The following is a 17,876-nucleotide window of genomic DNA, read 5'->3' as shown; positions in this document are numbered from 1 at the left end:
ACATGTCTACTCTTTTTCATGTTTTACAAGTTCTGATTTCTTCACATCTTCCTGGACACTTGATGTGTTTAGTTTCCCCCCTTCCTCCTCTATTTGTTCCCTTCCTCCTCTATTTCCTTCTCTCCTTCCTGTCATTTCCCATTGTCTACTCCCTCACTGCATCCTTTCTTGAAGAGTAGCCATCCTACTAGGTATGAGACAATACAACATTAATGGTTGTCTATCTATCTATCTATCTATCTATCTATCTATCTATCTATCTATCATCTATCTATCTATCTATCTATCTATTTATCTATCAACTGAGTCTCACCTTGTATCTCCAACTCTCCCGAAACTCTCTATGTAGACAAGACTAGCCTCAAGTCAAAATACTCTACCTGCCTCTGACACCCGACCACCCTGCTACCTTAAAGTTTTGATTTGCACTCAAAACATCATAATTTGTTTTTTTTCCTACCCTCCCTCCCATTGTCCTGTCACTGAATGAATACCTAGGGTATCAATAGATCAGCCAGCCTCTAATGCCATTAAACAGCTCCCAATAATTTGTACAATAGAAATTCCAGAAGATTGTCAAGTAGGAATCAATGTCTCCAGTTAACTTGACCTGTGGCCATGTATGTGCTTTGTACCCTTCCCGTTAGCTGAGGTTGTTCCTTGAGTGGGGATGCTGCCCACACCATTTGTTGGCCTGGTACTCTCTCTACAGTCTAAGTCATAAAGCCCCTTATTACTTGCAGCCTTCTCCCAAAGGCAGGGCCTGAGTTTGTAGGTAGCATATGATGTGTCTGAACAGGGTTCTTATGTGAGAGATCCCCGATGATCGTGGATCGTCCCACTTTGCTTCCTTTAACGTTTCTCTCTCTCTCTCTAGGGAAACATCGCAGAAAGGGCTTGCTGCTGTACATTTTGTAAATGTCCGGGGATTCCAGGACCTCATGGAACCCGGGGACTCCAAGCCTCGAAGGTGCTGTTTGGTTGTGGTTCTTTTTTCTCTAATGTGCCTTGCTTTGTTATGAGTGGGGCTGAAACGCAACAGTTGAATTTGCAACCTTTGCTCGATAGAATGTGATTGCCTTGGGCATTTTCTGTAATTTCCACAGTATAGGACTGGGATCAGAAGGGCTCACTCTGGATGCTGACGCTGAGAACGGCTCCCCCTTTCTCTTCCATATCTCTAGTAAGGCTGTTTTGGGGGTTTGCAACTTAGACTTTCTAAATATGCTTTAGATAGTCTGAAAGTGTCCAAATAGTGGAGAGGGTTGTGGGTTTCCAACAGTAAACGAGACCAAGCTGCAAAAATAAAAGACGGGATTATAGAAGATCAATCACAGAGCAATAGAATGGGAAAATGCGTCATGGCATTTTCAATGGAAGACTATGTCAATGCAAACAGATGAACTACATTCATTTAAAAACATGAATGAATTTTTACCTACATTGTAATGACCACAGAAAGTAGAAAAGATGAAGCAGGAGAATATATAAGTATGGTTATACACACACACATGTATATATGAGAATATATAGATAGGTTATTAAAGTGAGGCTATCTATTCTGAGAATGCATATTTAAGCAGTGACATATCTTTACAGTCCAGAAAGTATTATCCTAAGAGTTAACAGTGTACCCCTGATGTGGGCTAGGGTAGTGGGTTCTGAGTGCCTGTGATGGGGTGGCCCTGTGCCTGGGACTGGCAATGCTTCAGTTCTTGGCTGGGTGATGTCCTACACAGATGTCACATAAAGTAATGGCACAAAAGTCACTGTAACAATTAAACAGTGCATTTATATTGTATTCACTGCATGTATGTTTTCAAATGGATTTGAGGTGTCAGAGTATAAGGACTTTTTGTGATAAAAGTATTTTCATTTTAACAATTTTAGCCTTCATTTCTTCCCCTCAATATTTCAAAAAGACTCAAATTATTTATTTTTTGGAGGTTGGGGGGGTATGACTGTGCAGCGGTGCACCTGTGGAGGGCAGAGGATGACTTGCAGTAACCTGGTCTCTCCTTCCACTTTGGGAGTTTTGGGAATTGAACACAGGTCACCAGGCGTGGCAATGAACATCTTTACCTACTGTGCCTTCTCTTCCATCCAAAACCAAAGGATTATAATCCTTGCTGAGGATTTCTGCTCTGGCTATCTGTGTTGAAGGATAATTTATACAGAGTGTTTTGCTGAATTGTGACATTCCGTTTATTGAACCCTCTCCTCTTGCATGTCAGTAGAGTTGTGCTCCAGGGCACAGAAAGATCTGTGTTAGAGGGACAGAAAGCAAATCTCAACAGACCTTTGTTACAAGTAAACAAAGCCGCTAAACTGTGGCCTGCAGAACATGGCTTAGTTTAAAGATGGCTCTTATCAAAGCAGAAGAGAGTCAGATGAGCCCTTTGTAGGTGTTTTTGATTTGTCACGGATGGAGCTGGAGAGGTGGCTCAGGTGCTTGCCCAGGTATCTGAGTTTAGTTCCCACATGCACATCAGGATGCTTTTAACCATCTGTAACTCCAGCTCCAAGGGCCCTCCTCTGAATTCCACATCTTCCTGCACCCATGTACATCTGTGTGAGTGCACACACACACACACACACACACACAAACATGCATACACACAAACACACATAACACACAAACATGCATACACACAAACACACATAACACACAAACATGCATACACATAAACATGCATACACACACAAATTCACATACACACACAAACATACATACACAAACATGCACACACACACACAAACATGCATACACACAAACACACATACACACACAAACATACACACACACACAAACAGGCATACACACAAACACACATACACACACAAACATGCATACACACAAACATGCATACACACATACACACAAACATGCATACACACAAACATGCATACACACAAACACACATACACACAAACATGCATACACACAAACATGCATACACACAAACATGCATACACACAAACACGCATACACACAAACATGCATACACACAAACATGCATACACACAAACATGCATACACACAAACATGCATACACACACAAACATGCATACAGACACAAATACACATATACACACAAACATGCACACACAAACACACATACACACACAAACATGCACACACAAACACACATACACACACAAACACACATACACACACAAACATGCACACACACAAACATGCATACACACAAACACACAAACACACATACACACACAAACATGTACACACACACACAAACATGCATACACACAAACATGCATACACACAAACACACATACACAAACATGCATACACACAAACACACATACAAAAATGCATACACACAAACATGCATACACACACAAACACACATACACACACAAACATGCACACACACAAACACACATACATACACAAACATGCATACACACACTCACATACACATACACAAACACACACACATACGAACACACACGCATGCACATAGTCTTATGGTTGCTAGTGCTGTGATTAAACACCATGATGAAAAGCAACTTGAGAAGGGTTTTTTGGCTTATATTTTCATATTACTGTTTACTACTGAAGGAAGTCGGGGCATAAACTTAAATAGGCTGGACCAGGGAGGGGTGCTGCGTACTGCCTTGCTTCTTGTGGCTTGTTCAGCCTGCTTTCTTACTTAGGACCACCAGCCCAGGGTGGCATCACCCACATGGGCTGGGCCTTCCCCTATCAATCAGCAATTAAGAAACCACCCTCCAGGCTTGTCTACAGCCTGATCTTAGGAAGGCATTTTTCTCAGTTGAGGCTCTCTCCTCTTTGACGAGTCTAGCTTGTGTCAAGTTGACACAAAACCAGCAAGCACATACAGAAAACAATAAAAATCTGTATTAAAAATGATGACCATGGATATAAGAGTGGACCCTCATCCATCACCAGGAGGATCTCCTCCTCATCAGAGATGAGGCCAAGAAAAGGCCAGCTGCAGATGTTGGATTCTCTGCAACCCGTGGCTTTGGTGGCCCAAAGTCCATCTGATGTTCAAGGGAGGGGGGGTGAGCCTGGAATGCCTAATGACTTACTTTGCAAGTCTGTACTGACAGAGGATGGTTCAATGGCCTTCTCTCTTTCCTCCTAGGGTTCTTCAGGTCCAAAAGGTAGCAGAGGACACAGGGGAGAGGATGGAGACCCTGTAAGTCAGCATTCCCCCCCTTCTCCCAGTGAATCCACACTTATTGATTTCTTTGTTGTGAAAAGCTTTATGGGTGTGTGTGTGTGTGTGTGTGTGTGTGTGTGTTTTCTTTTTAAACTAGTGCTGTGGAGGAAGGGGCTGTCTTCCTTCCTCTCCATTAACATGAAGCTGTGGACTGGAATGGCTCACCTGCCAGGGATGGGATTGTTGTTGTTTTCACATCAGTGTTGGGGTCTGGAATTCTCCTGTGTCTCTAGACAGGATGGAATAGCTTATCTGCCAGGGAGCTCCTTTTAGGCCCAGTGATGGAGCACATGTCCTTCTACCACAGAGAGGAAGTGCACAGGCCATCTCCAAGAGCATGACTTCATGACTAAAGGCTGCCTGGAGGTTTGGAAGCCTCAATATTTTACTCTAAAACCAGAGCTGTCACTTGGCCTATCACCCTTGAGTAGAATGTGGAGGGACCGAAGCCTCTGGGTGGCTTTGCTAGGCAAACAGAGTGCTCCGTTTATAATGCTCAGACTCTGGAATGAGACTTCCAAGGACTGACCTATGAGCTAGACCTTGACCAGGGCATTTAGCTTTCTGATCATTTTTCTAGGACTCAAGGCCAGCCTAGCATACTTTGAAAGGATGGCTTAGGGAATACACTACCTGGCTCACTTTGTACCCCAGTGCGGTCTCCAACACTGCCACGCCAGTCTAAGCATGCCTTTGCGTGTGGTGAGTCACCTCTCTGCCTTGCTGAGGGCCCATAGCAGGCTGTAAGTACAGGCTATGGGAAATTGTGATGCCTAAGGTCCTCTCAGCCACCCGTGGCTGTGGGCAACCCCTTGAGGTCGTGTAGGGCCCATCCATCTTCAGGGTAAAGGAAGCAAGACAGATAGAAGAAGCCTCACTTACCCCTTCCCTCATGTGGAAGCTGTGTTAGCTATTTTTCTTCTTCTTCTAAAAAAATGTCCAAACAGAGGCATCTTAAGAAAGGAGGGATTTACACTGGCTTCTGATGTGAGGGGATGGTTCATCACAGTGGGTATGCCATGAGACATCTGCTTACATTGTATCCACAGTCAGGAAGCCTGCTCATCCCCCCCGCCCCCCAAACCCCTCCAAATAGCCTTTTCTCCAGATAGCCTCCTCTCCCTAGGTACCCCCCTCCCCAGGTGCTTTCGTTTTTTGTTTTTTTGTTTTTTGTTTTTTGTTTTTTTACCACACCCATGAAGTGATATCTCATGGTGTGATATCTTAGGGTGGGTTTGTTTATTTGTTTTTTGTTTGTTTGTTTGTTTGTTTCTTTTTTTAAAAACTTAATCTAAACAAGAATATTCCTCAGAGGCATATTCAGAAGATAACTTAATCTACATAATCCCTCACATGTTGGTCCAGTCCCAGGTCCCAGAGACAGTAGGCTCCCACACTCATGTATAGCTCATGGTTGTTTTCTCTTAATGCGTTTAACTCTGGCTCTTGGTCACTTCCAAATATTTCCTGGGAAAGCTAGGGTTAATGAGAAATATATTGACCTTAAATATTCTTCCTGTGTGGATAGTCTGACTTTGGACAGACCTAGACTGTGAGGAATGGCTGTGTGTGTGTGTGTCTGTTTGTGTGTGTGTATATGTGTATCTATGTGTGTGTCTGTGTATGTGTGTGTGTGTGTGTGTGTGTTTGTCTGTGTGGGGTTTGTGTGTGTGCACGTGCCAGAGGTCAATCCCAGATGTTGTTTCTCAGGAGCAATCTACTTTCTTTTACTTTTTTCAGTTTTTTTTTTTTTTTTTTTTTTTTTGAGACATGGTTTCTCTGTGTAGCCCTCGCTGTCCTTGAGCTCCGTAGACCAGGCTGACCTCAGACTCAGAGATCTGCCTGTCTCTGCCTCCTGAGTGCTGGAGTTACACATGTGCACTGCCAGCACTTTATTAGCAGTTTTTAAAGATGGGGTTTCTCATTGGCATGAAGTTTGTGGATTTGGATAGGCCAGCCAGCAAGAACAGCTGGGTTCCATTGTCTCTGACCCTTGTTCCCAGGGCTGGGATTAAATACATTCCACTGCTGTTGCATTTCTAAAATGTGGGTTCTGAGGTTAAACTGGGACCCTTCCTCATACAGAGAAAGCACATTACCTACTGATGCTTCTCCCTGAGGACAGTCTCTTCTGCCTTTGCACTCCATTCTTGCAGTAATTTGTCTTCCCCTCTGTTCCTGCTCAGCTCCAGCCCTGGGCACTGAGCTGCTTTCCAGGGTGGCATCAGGGCCCTGGGCATGATATCATGGGACCGCTGAAGACTTAGGACTGTGGCTAGGAGACAGAGTGACTTCTGAGCCTTTGATTGCACTGTCTGATGAGAGAATAAAGCAGGCAAGCTCACCCTCAACCCATTTGTGACTCCTGAGGGACTCCTGAAGGCTGACAGGGAAAGCCTGTGAGGAACTGGAGGATCACAGGAGGAATCGCTTTGTCTCAAGTTGGTATAACTTTGGATATATGTTTAAATTCACTTCTTAGGGAAGACGAGGAGAAATTGGGCTTCAAGGAGACAGAGGAGTCATGGGATGCCCGGGGACTCGAGGTCAAAAGGTAAGCCTCTGCTGGCGCATCCTTCTCTCTCCCCTGAGACAACTTCCTGTCGGCCCCCATTTTCTTGCTTGTTTTCTCTTTCCTCTCTCCCCGTGTGACGTGTTGGTTCTTACGTTAGTAGTTGAGTCTCCAACATTCATCTAATTCCACTTGTAAGCTTTATCTGGGTGTGTGGGCAGAAGTAATCAGAAAGACAATGCAAGCCAATACTCTCAGAATCTCCATTCAAGACTAACCCTGCAGTGACAGATGTTTCATCTTTTGCAGGGAGTCAAAGGACTTTCAGGAGCTCAGGTATTGTATCTCCTTCTCAGGCAAGTTTGACCTCCTACTTTGGATTCATTTCCTAGCAAGCACAAGTCAGAGACCTCCTGGCTGCTTCAGTACTGCCACCAGCTGTACTGACTGCCGATTCTTGTCTTCCCTTAGGGGGAACATGGAGAGGACGGGCTTGACGGACTGGATGGAGAAGAAGTGAGCCGCCTGTCTCTTCTTCTTTGAGTTAGCATAAAGCCATTCTGAGGCTGATTGTTCTAAGTGAGATTTTTTTGTCTTATGTTTGTTTAGGGATTTTACGGATTTCGTGGGGGAAAGGGACAAAAAGGCGACCTTGGCGATCAGGTAACTTTTCACTAATTAAGTTGTCCCTGGTGACAGATCCCGCCTTGTTAGCTGTGCCAGCAGTTGGGGATAAAATTGACAGCTGACTTCTCCAGCATCTTGGTTACCTTCTAGCTGTGACCAAATGCCTGGTACCACCCAGAAGCCCCTGGGCTTAAGGGAGAAACTGTTTTGTCTCACCATTCGAAGGAACACAATCTGTTTTGGTGGGGAAAGCATGGTGGTTAGAGGGTCCTGGTGCGTGGTACTGACTAGGAAACAGAAGGGGGTCGACCAATGCTCAGCCCTTTCTTAGTCTTATTTTATATAGCCAAGGACCCCAGCCCATGGGGAGGTGGCATCCACAGTCAGGGTGGGTCTTCCCTTCTCAGCTTAAACCTTTTGGGATTGGCCAGCAACCCTCAGAGACAAACCGGAAGGTGTGCCTCATAGGGTCCTGAATGTTTCTTAAACTCAATCAGGTTGACAAAATTAGCCATCCCAATCACATAATGAAAGCCCATTGCCAACAAACAAGATGGCATTCTTCTGTTTGGGGCACACGGACTACTGTATTGTTCTTTTTCTGATGCTGTGATAAAAATTCCTTGGCTAAAAGCAACGTAAGGGAGAAAGGCTTTGTTTTAGCTTATGGTTCCAGAGGGACTGGGTCCTCATGGGTGTGGGGGAGGCCTGCATGGCAGCCAGTGGGAAGCTGGCTGATCATATTCATTCATATACAGGAAAGCGAGGGGGCATGGGAAATAGACCATAAACTCTCAAAGCCAGCCTCCAGTGATGTGTTCCAGCAAGGCTCCACCTTCTATGGATTTCAGAACCTCCCGAAAAAGTGCCACTAGCTGGGATGGGGCCAAGCTAGTTTCTCATTCAAGTCACCATGACTACTATGTGATCTTTGGGAATTTCCAGATAGGAAAGGTCACTGTGCGAGCTCTTTCTGTTCTTCAGAGGTCTGCAAGTGAACATGTTTGGCCACTACGGGCCTTTATATTCTTTCCTAACATCAAAACCAAAGAAAATGAAAGAGTTAATTTGGGTGGCTTTGGAGTTATAAATTCTAGTGAAATATTTTGTTTATTTTAAATTCATCCCAACAGCCCAGTCCACCTTTATGTCCTGACCCCAGCTGACTCTGCCTTTATGTCCTGACCCCAGCCGACTCTGCCTTTATGTCCTGACCTGTTTATGTATCAATATTTGTGAGCATCTCTAACATACCAGACACTGAGTTATTTGTCAGGGGTCCAGAGATGTGAATGGACCACATGTCATCCTCACCCTCAAGGGTCCTATAGTACACAGAAATGGCTGGGACCACTTGGGGTCCTTTTGATCCCAGTCAGCTTGGAGGTAGGATGTCAAGGAAGTTTTTTTGAAACCAGGAGTGAACTGTAGTTAGCAAGGCATGGATGTGGAGAAGGAACATTCTAGACCAAGGGTAAGCAAGCAGTTGAGACTGGGGCCAAACTGACAGTTGCTCTGCCTGGAAGGAACAGAGTTCAGGTGGAGGAAGATGGGTTTCAATAGGTTGTAAGAAGAAACTCAGACAGGTCCAGTGAGCTATAAGGCTGTGTGTGTGTGTGTGTGTGTGTGTGTGTGTGTGTGTGTGTGTACGTGTATGTACATGCATGAAAGGGTTTAAACAGCAATTTAATTTCTGTTTCAGAAATACTATTTGGAAGTAGTGCAGGGACTGTTGGGGTTGCCATGGATATAAGGAAGGCTTACGGGTTGGGTCTGTAGTGACTGAGGCTGGATGGGATGTGAGCTTTGAAGTAAAGCAGTTACAAAAAGAACAGGCATATGATCTATTAGGTGCATGCAGGGACCAACCAGGGATGAGGCAATGGGGATGTTGGTGCAAGGAGCCACCCTCAGGTTATTCAGAGAGAAGCCTGTCTTTGTGATGTTCTTAGAAACCTCTGTTGTCTCGCTGTAACCTTGGCTCAGAGACAGGGCAGCAGGAAATGGGGAATCAGTCTAAATGCCTCCAGGGACCCTAGTATGGGTAAATTTCACTGGAAAGTTGTTTGAGGTGACAGTAGAAAACCCCTGGTGAGGTTTCTTGTGGAGAACAGAAGTGCTAAACTTGCTGGACAGTCCAACCAGGACAGCCAATGTCCATACGTGACTGCTCAAATTTAAATTCACTGAAATAAAAAATTCCACCCTTCCGTTCCACTAGCTACAGTTCCAAGTGCCACATAGCCAAAAATGATAAAAGGAACATGGAGTTTCCCCCACCAGCTGAAAGTCCCATTGCACAACCCTGCACTTGACCACGAGAAGGTTTCCTACTTTTCAGCCTGACCGTGGCTTAAACGTGACCTTGGGAAAAGGGCACCTGGGAGAGGCAGGAAAACATGAATTATTTCATCTGATTGACTATCCTCTCCATGTGCATTGCTTGGCATTTAAGGCCATTATAAAAGCCACATACAAGATAACACAGAGGCACATTTTGTTTTGTTCTGTCTCTCCATCTATCCATCCATCCATCTTTTTCAGGGCCACCCAGGCATCAGAGGCGCTCCTGGGGAAGATGGCGAGAAGGGCTTCCCAGGGGATCCCGTAAGTTACCAGATCCTACTTAGCTCTGAATTTTATCTCCGCACAATTCAGCTCCCATTTTCCAAAGTGATTTCCACTGAAGTGCCGGCAAGGGCTGGCCTTGGGAGCTGGGCAGGAAGGTTTGTGACCTGGGGATTTCTTAGTTGGGGGGAAACCTAATCAAATCTGACATGGACCGATTATTTTAAAGGCTTAGAACGGGGATCTAAAGTTCCATTGCTTGAGTTCTCACAGTGGGTTGAGACTTCCAACTTTCTATAGTGAAAACTTCCTTTGTTTTATTTGTCAGATAGAAAGTGCAGCCCAGAGCTTGATTTATTCATGGTTTGCTTGTTTGTTGGTTTAACAGCACTGGGACTCACACCCAGGTCCTGGTGCCTGCTAGGCAAACATTTTACCATGGACCTACAACCCTAGTAAGATTCTCTCTTCCAGACTCAATTATAGGAGGCTTTCATTCCACAGCCAAGGGACTGGCTTGGCACGGGTTGGGCCGGCGCCTCAGTGAAGCCACATTGCAGGAAAGTTAGTGCACAGCATGCACTCTTAGAAGACTGCATCAGTCACCAACCCCCTCCTCTGGAGCAGATAAGAGTTTCAAGTTGGAGATTTTTCTTACATTTCATCCATTAGCTTGAATTAGCCCGGCGCCTCTCAACCTTTCTAAGGTTTCTATCCTTTAATACAGTGCCTCATGTTGTGGTGACCCTCAACCATAAAGTTATTTTTGTTGCTACCTCATAACTGTAATTTTGCTACTGTTCTGAATTGTAATGTAAATGTATTTGGAGATGGAGGATTGCCAAAGGGGTCATGTCCCCAGGTTGAGACTGTGGAAGCCTGCCTAACACTTATATTATACCATTAAATAAAGAGCCGGGCGGCACCGTCCTTGAATTCCAGCTGTGCAGGTCGCTGATACAGGTGCATCTCAAGTTCAAGGCAGCCTGAACATCTCAAAAAAATCTGTCAGTGACAGAAATTTTGCCTGATGTATACTAAGCCTTGGCTTTAAGTCCATGTACCACACAAGAAAGAAAAAGAAAAAGAAAAAGAAAAAGAAAAAGAAAAGGAAGGAAAAGAAAAAGAAAGGCTGATGTGGGGCACATATCTGTAATCCTAGAACTCAAAAGGCCGAGGCAAGAGGCTAGCTGTGAGTTAAGGGCCAGCCTGGGCTCCTTAGTCACAAACTCAAGGCCAGGATGGACTCTATAGCAAGGTTCTGTGTCCGAACTGATGAGTTAACTCCCTCATGGTGGCGTTTCTGGACTCTAATCATTTCTGAAATTATCTCCTAGGGTGACCCAGGAAAAGACAGCGACATCAAAGGCCAGAAGGGCGAGAAAGGAGAACGAGGACGACAAGTAATTGGATCTGTGTTACATAGATAAGTTGACTGATTCTGTTGTTGAGCTAAGTAAGTTTAGGGAGGTGTATGAACAAACACCCATCACATCATCTATAGATAGAAGAAAATAAAGTATGTTGGAAGTAGGCTATACATTTGGGGGGTGTTATTAATGTCTAGGAAGTGCTGATATACCTCACTTGTCACCATTTACTTACGGTATGTTGCTACTCCTATCTTGGTCCTTGCTGGCCATTTCACCAACATTGTCCTCTACAGACTGGTTTCCAGCATGACTCCCTTATTCTGCCATCTTGATGGCATTTGATATTTCACGCTGACAGCTTTATAACCTACTCAGGACTTATAACCTGCTCTTGACTTACGGCTTTGGGAAATTGTTGTGTTTCTAGGGGATAACTGGGCAGAAGGGGACACATGGCCGTCCTAGCTCCAAAGGAAGCAGGGTAAGTATGTCCCAGATATTTCTCTCCCTCCTTATCACTTGTGATGGCCACAGAGACATAGATAGAGACCGCAGACCTGTGCCTGGAGAGTACATTTGCAGGCACTCTAAAATCTCAACTCCACTCATTGTTTAGGCCTGAGAGAATTCTTTCTTAGGAAGGACTGTCTTGCACCTTGTAAGATGCTTAGCAATACCCCCAAGCTCTCCTCATCTGCTTACCCCTTAGTAAACATCCAAAAATGTCTTTCCAGATACTGCCAAACGTCTACAGCTGGTGGCTGTGGGAGGCAAAATCATCTGTGACTAAAAGACAGCATTCTCTAGTCTGCCTCTGCCTTTAACTTTCAAGGTGTTTCTGAATGCCTTTGAAGGGAGCCCAGGACTTGAAGATGCACAGTCTCCTAACTTAGCACCTGGGAGCTGTTAGAACACTATGGACTGGGTGGACACAATCTCCAGGAGCTATGTCAGAACACTATGGACTGGGTGGACACAATCTCCAGGAGCTATGTCAGAACACTATGGACTGGGTGGACACAATCTCCAGGTCTTGACACATTGACAGTGGAAAGGGAGCATAGGAGTGGCTTCTTCCTGAATGGACTCCCAAACCCTGGCTATTAGGACCAACATTGAAAGCCAACTCAATGGAGGCCCTGGGGTAGCTTATAGCATCTTGTGATATCAATCCTACCTCCTCCCAAATAAGACATTAGATGTTTCTTCAATTTTTAAGGACTAACAAAGAAACCGCATTACCTTCTGTGGATGACTGAAGTTAGAGATGATAATTATTTATTTTTCTGGGGTATGGGGGAAAGAAGAGTCCTTCTACATACCCCTGGCTGGCTTGGAAGTCACTATGAATAGACCAGGCTGGCCTAGAACCCACCATGTAGATCAGGCTAGCCTCAAACTGACAGAAAATCTTCTGCCCCTGCCTCCTGTGTGCTGGGATTATAGGTGTGCACAGAGATGACATTTGTGTTGAAAGCTCTTCTGTCTCGTACTCAGTATGGGTGTGATAACAGAAAAGAATGTTCAGAGTCCTGGCTGGGTTTGGCTTTAATTTGTTTGGAGGGAATGAAAATCCTTGGCTTTCTTTTCTGAGTAGTGTTGGATGGTTCTCATCCCTTGAAGTCAGCAGCCTGATGCCCTTTTCCCTGGGAACAGAGGCTCCATCCTAGTCTGTCTTGCCTTTGTTTATCCAGAATGGCAAAGATCCTAAGCCAGAGGGGCTGGGCTTCCCAAGCTTCTGGGACCATTCCCTAGGATTGTGTCTTCCAGACTCAAGTGGATTAAGATGTAATTGGGGGAGGACATCAGAGCCGTGAGATAAACTAAGTGTTATAAATTTTAGAGATAAATATATCTGTTGGCTCAAGAGAAAAAAGGATTTTTAGTTTGAAATAGGTTTGTAGCTGACACATAAATCATGCACTTTAAAAACAAAGCTGTTAGGGATCAGGGTAGGGATTAATCCTTGGACCTGCTAATCAGCGCCTTTTAAATCACTATAAGGATTGAAGGACCTCAGTCTTGTCCCTGTCTTTTACCTATTTCTTTGCTTTGCAATTTCTTTGCCTGCGAATTAAATAAAGCAACATTCATATTCATCTTCATAATTAAGCAACCTGGGCCTTTTCTGCCCTCCCCCCACATCTCCAATGTAGGCCAGAATGCTGTCGTGCGATTCAGAGCATCATAAGTGGGTAATGGATTGTAAACAACACACCCCAACCCAGGCATGGGCTCCCTGTGTGACTGAACTTCAACTTACATGGAGTAATCATCACAACAGCTGTTACTAAAACAATGGCTCAACACACTCCCAACCATACAGGAAGCCACATTCCAGACCCATGGCCTTTGGTGGCCTTTGGTGGCCATAGGCAGAGTCTTTATAACACTTCTATGTCTAATGTGTCATCTGGTTTGGAGCAGATACTCACCTCATCACTTTCAAATGCTCATCTAGTTGAAACCTGTAAGACCCCTGCCAGGTGGATTATATCATCATATCCACATTAGAGATGAACAAGTCTCAGAGACTTGGGCAACTTGCCATAGGTCACAATAGCTAGTAAGTGACTGAGCTGAGCTTCAAGCTCAGATGTTCTTACTTTAGAGTTTATGCTCTGTGTGAGGCTTACTGTGCATTTTCTTTGGGCCACTTAGGCTTTAAATAGTGGGGCCAAAAGCAAGAGAGAGTGATTATTTCTAAGGCCGAGCCTCTAAGGACAATGTTGTACAAAAACCAACTATACAGAATAAACATTATTCTTCCTTTCAATCTTTCTTCTCTACCCCTCCCCCACTTTTTGTGAGGAAGGGTCTCTATCATCCTGTAGCTCAGGCTGGCATTGAACTGACTATGTAAACCAGGCTAGTCTTGGACTCAAGGTCTTTGTGCCTTGGCCTGTCAAGTGATGTGATTATAGGCATGTACCACCATGACCAGTTTATTATCCTTGCTCTTATTTTTCACTTGTGTGTGCATGTGTGTGCACTTGCATCCAGGTGCCCACGGAGGCCGGAAGAGGAGGTTAAGTTACAGGTAGTTGTGAGCCCCCTGGAGTGGGTCCTTTGCAAAAGCAGCAAACGCATTTGCCTGGGAAGACACCATGCTAGCCCTCATCCTTGCTCTTTGATGGAGACAGAATGTGAAGTTATGCCAACAGTATCCACTTTCGATGGCTTTTCAATCTCCTCCGTTTTCCTTCTCCAAGAGCATTAACTAGTCATATCCAGAAACAGACAGCTGATGAGTTACTATGGTAACTTCTCTCCAAAGGATATTTTAAAAATTTAATACTTGATGGAGATGATAGTTGGGTGATTTAACCTAAGGAGCTACAGGAGAAAAATGGCAGTTCTGAAATAATTCCTCCATAATAATTGAATAAAAGCAATTATTTAAAATAGTTGTGGCTGGTTATCACAATATAATATCAGTTAGTGGTTGAGAGTGTTCCACGCCTTCTTCAGTGAGAGTAATGCCAGCAGATTTTTATGGCTGAGGTTTGGAAACTATAAGTTAGGACTGGGGTCCCTCCTGGCTTTCTTCTGTCCTGGAGCTTACAGTTGACATGAACTGCTTCTCAGATAAGTGCAGACAGAGCTGAGGGACCAGCCTGGCTTTATTATGATAAACTTGATCAGTAGCATCTAGATCACACAAAGAAGCAGCCACACCCCAAGGGATAATGGGAGGGGCGGGGGGGCATGATGCACTGAGTGACTTACCTCAACATCTAGAAATTTCCCTTTTCCCTCTCCTCAGCACACAGTGCTTCATGGGTTTGCAGGGAAGAAAACAGTTCTTCAGGGCGATCTAGACCTCCAGATAGCCCATTCGATAACCATGAGAGATTATCAGACTGGGGCGGAGCTGTAGTGACTTTTACATTGGGTTGTCATCAATCCCCTAAATGTTAATGTGATTAAAACGCCCAATGGGAAAACATGCTCTGCTAAGGCTCCCAGAGAACTCTCTACAAGCAAGGAAGAGGAGAGACTGGTTTGCCTCAGGGACCGTCCTTCTGTCTGGGCACACTGACTGATGCTTTGCCTTCGGTGTTTCAGGGAATGGAAGGCCGGAGGGGGCCCCAGGGTCCCTCAGTAAGTATTCTTTTTATTTTTCGTTCTTTCTGGTAGAGGACTATGAACATCTCTCCTACATAGATGGTGCTGGGCAAATAGCATTCGACAGGATGGTGTAAGGATGCCCAGCACTGGGCATGAACCCCACTGACTAGTAAGGAACACAAGCAGCTCTAGTCAGCTTCTAGAAATAGCAAAGGCTCAACAATGGCAAAATCTCCCTCAGGAACACCTCCCAACAAACAAACAGAACACGAGCAACCTCGACTCTTACACCCTCGATTGTCTTTCACGTGTATCGGGAACCAGCATGAAAGAAAGTGAAATTCTTGCTTCTTCTTAGCTTTTATTCAAGTCATTATTATTAGCTATATATTCCAGGTATTCCCTCCATGTTTTTTTGTTTTTTCCATTTAAACTTGTTTTTAATTAACATGCTAAATATTTGATATCATTATGGCAGTTTCAAACAAAATGTGTGTCTTACTGTTTTATTGCTGTGAAAGAGACACCATAAAAAAAAGCAGCTTATAGAGGAAATCATTTAATTGGAGACTTGCTTGTAGTTTCAGAAGGTTGGTCCATGATCATCATGGTATGGAGCATGGTACTGGAACAGTAGCTAAGAACTTCTTCCTGATCATAAGGCCGCAGGCAGAGAGAGGGTGAGCCTAGGGCTGGTGTGGGTTTTAGAAACCTCAAAGCCCACCCCCCAGTGACACAGTTCCTTCAACAAGGCCACATCTCCTAATCCTTCCCAAACAGTTCTCTCATGTGGGAACCAAACACTCAAATATGTGAGCCTCTGTGGCTATTCTCATTCAAACCACCACAGCTTGTTTGAGCCAATTGTCCTATGCACCCCCCATCTTTATGATAATTAGAAGCATACTTGAGTTCATTCCTGACAGCTGGAACAATAAGATCTCAGGCTGTGTAAGGGGTGAGCCCAGCAGACAAAACAAATGATCTATGTATGGGAACCATGCAGAGAAAATCTAAACACTGAAAACTCTTGTTCATTAGGGGCAAGCAGGAGACCCAGGACCTCAAGGTACACAGGGACCTGAAGGACTACAAGGCTCACAGGTATGCTGGGTATTTCATAAATGTGTGCAAAGAGCATGGAGTCATTCTGGTTGTAAGAAGGCAGGTAGCTCAGTAGAACAGCATACAACAGAGGGGCTAGAAAGATGGCTCTGTGGTTAAGAGCACCAATACTTTGCTATGGACCAGAGTTTGATGTCCAGCACCCAGGTGGGGTGGCTCACAAGAGCCTGTAACTGCAGCTCCAGAGGCTCTGGTGCCCTCTGCTGTCCTCCTTGAGTACCTGCACTTAAGTGTGCAGACACACATGCACAAAAACTAAATAATAAAAATTTCAAAATTATATAACTGATAAAATAGTGATCTACAGACATCTATCGCCTTGTGCATTTCTCATTGTGGGAGATGATTCTGAATTTTGATTTTGTTCCATCAAACCTGGTCCAACATTTGCAGCTCATTAATGACCCTCAAGAGGGGAAGAATGTCCTCTGTGCTCACATTGCATAGTACTGGGTTCTGGTAAGAAGGAAAAACAGCTCAATAATATATTATTTATTATTATTTTACATTGGGCTTCCATCAGTCCCCAAATGCCACTAGTGGCACAGGTGTCAGAGGTGAGGGCATCTGCTCTGTATTCTCTGCCTGGAAGAAGCCATGATGATCCCACAAGGGTGGCTTTGTCCCACACAGGTGTTGTCACTGGTGAATCTCACTATGTGTTGAGCTCACTTTAAACCTGGACTTTTGAAAGTTCATGTAGAAATGCCCATTTTAAGGTCTTTCAGGAATCTCATTTTTCTTCTAGAAAATTCCAGATTCTTAACCGTAAATGAATTTCGATTTTCTTGATTATTTCAGACATCTAGTACATTTGCCACGTTGAGTAACCATGGTATCTGTCTGGCACTACTCAGCTCTTTTTGGGGTTGGGTGTGAGACAGCAGTCATTTTGATGCTCTGGGATCTTTTGACACTAGTGGCATGAGGTTTACTCGGTGATTTCTGCTAGGCAGGGACCATTTTAATTCTATAAGCTAGACAAGAGAATTCTGTGAGACCCACACATAAAATATGTCTGAGAGATAAACTTTCAGCCAGCAGACATCTGCGACCATGTGTTTTTTAGCCCCTACTTGAATCTACCGTTTCCTGTATTCTACACATTGAAAAAGCACCTTGGTCCAGTGAACCATCAATGAAATACATTCAATGGCTGTTTGTGTCTCCCTTTCTTCATGGGTTTATTTTTTCCCTTTTGACCTATTTTTATTTCTCCCTGTAGAAGAAGGATGAGACTTGTTTGCCAAGGCAGAGAATCCTTTAATAAGATCTGTGTCACTATGTCTGGGCTTGTCCACAGTTATTCTTCTAAAAAAGGACTTAATCTCACAGGAGTAAGGTTGCTTGAAGGTGTAGACCATTGCTCTGTTTCCATGGGGATGT

General features: G+C 44.3%; 1 protein-coding gene across 1 annotated transcript in view; it reads left to right on the top strand.

Moving 5' to 3' along the window:
• The window catches only part of Col6a5 (collagen type VI alpha 5 chain), a 98,474-nt gene that overhangs the window by 32,785 nt on the left and 47,813 nt on the right, over window positions 1–17,876 (top strand). The window contains exons 11-21 of the mRNA XM_021172713.2: window positions 878–970; window positions 4,137–4,190; window positions 6,697–6,768; window positions 7,036–7,062; window positions 7,198–7,242; window positions 7,336–7,389; window positions 9,898–9,960; window positions 11,259–11,324; window positions 11,722–11,775; window positions 15,363–15,398; window positions 16,407–16,469. Coding sequence (XP_021028372.2) covers window positions 878–970; window positions 4,137–4,190; window positions 6,697–6,768; window positions 7,036–7,062; window positions 7,198–7,242; window positions 7,336–7,389; window positions 9,898–9,960; window positions 11,259–11,324; window positions 11,722–11,775; window positions 15,363–15,398; window positions 16,407–16,469 — 627 coding nt within the window. The remainder of the gene's footprint in view (window positions 1–877; window positions 971–4,136; window positions 4,191–6,696; window positions 6,769–7,035; window positions 7,063–7,197; window positions 7,243–7,335; window positions 7,390–9,897; window positions 9,961–11,258; window positions 11,325–11,721; window positions 11,776–15,362; window positions 15,399–16,406; window positions 16,470–17,876) is intronic.

The sequence above is a fragment of the Mus caroli genome, unplaced genomic scaffold (genome assembly GCF_978045245.1).
Source record: "Mus caroli unplaced genomic scaffold, Mus_caroli_1 scaffold_11, whole genome shotgun sequence".
Taxonomy (NCBI): Eukaryota; Metazoa; Chordata; class Mammalia; order Rodentia; family Muridae; genus Mus; species Mus caroli.
Note: the sequence above shows the minus strand (reverse complement) of the source record. Positions and strands in the feature narration are given on the sequence as shown.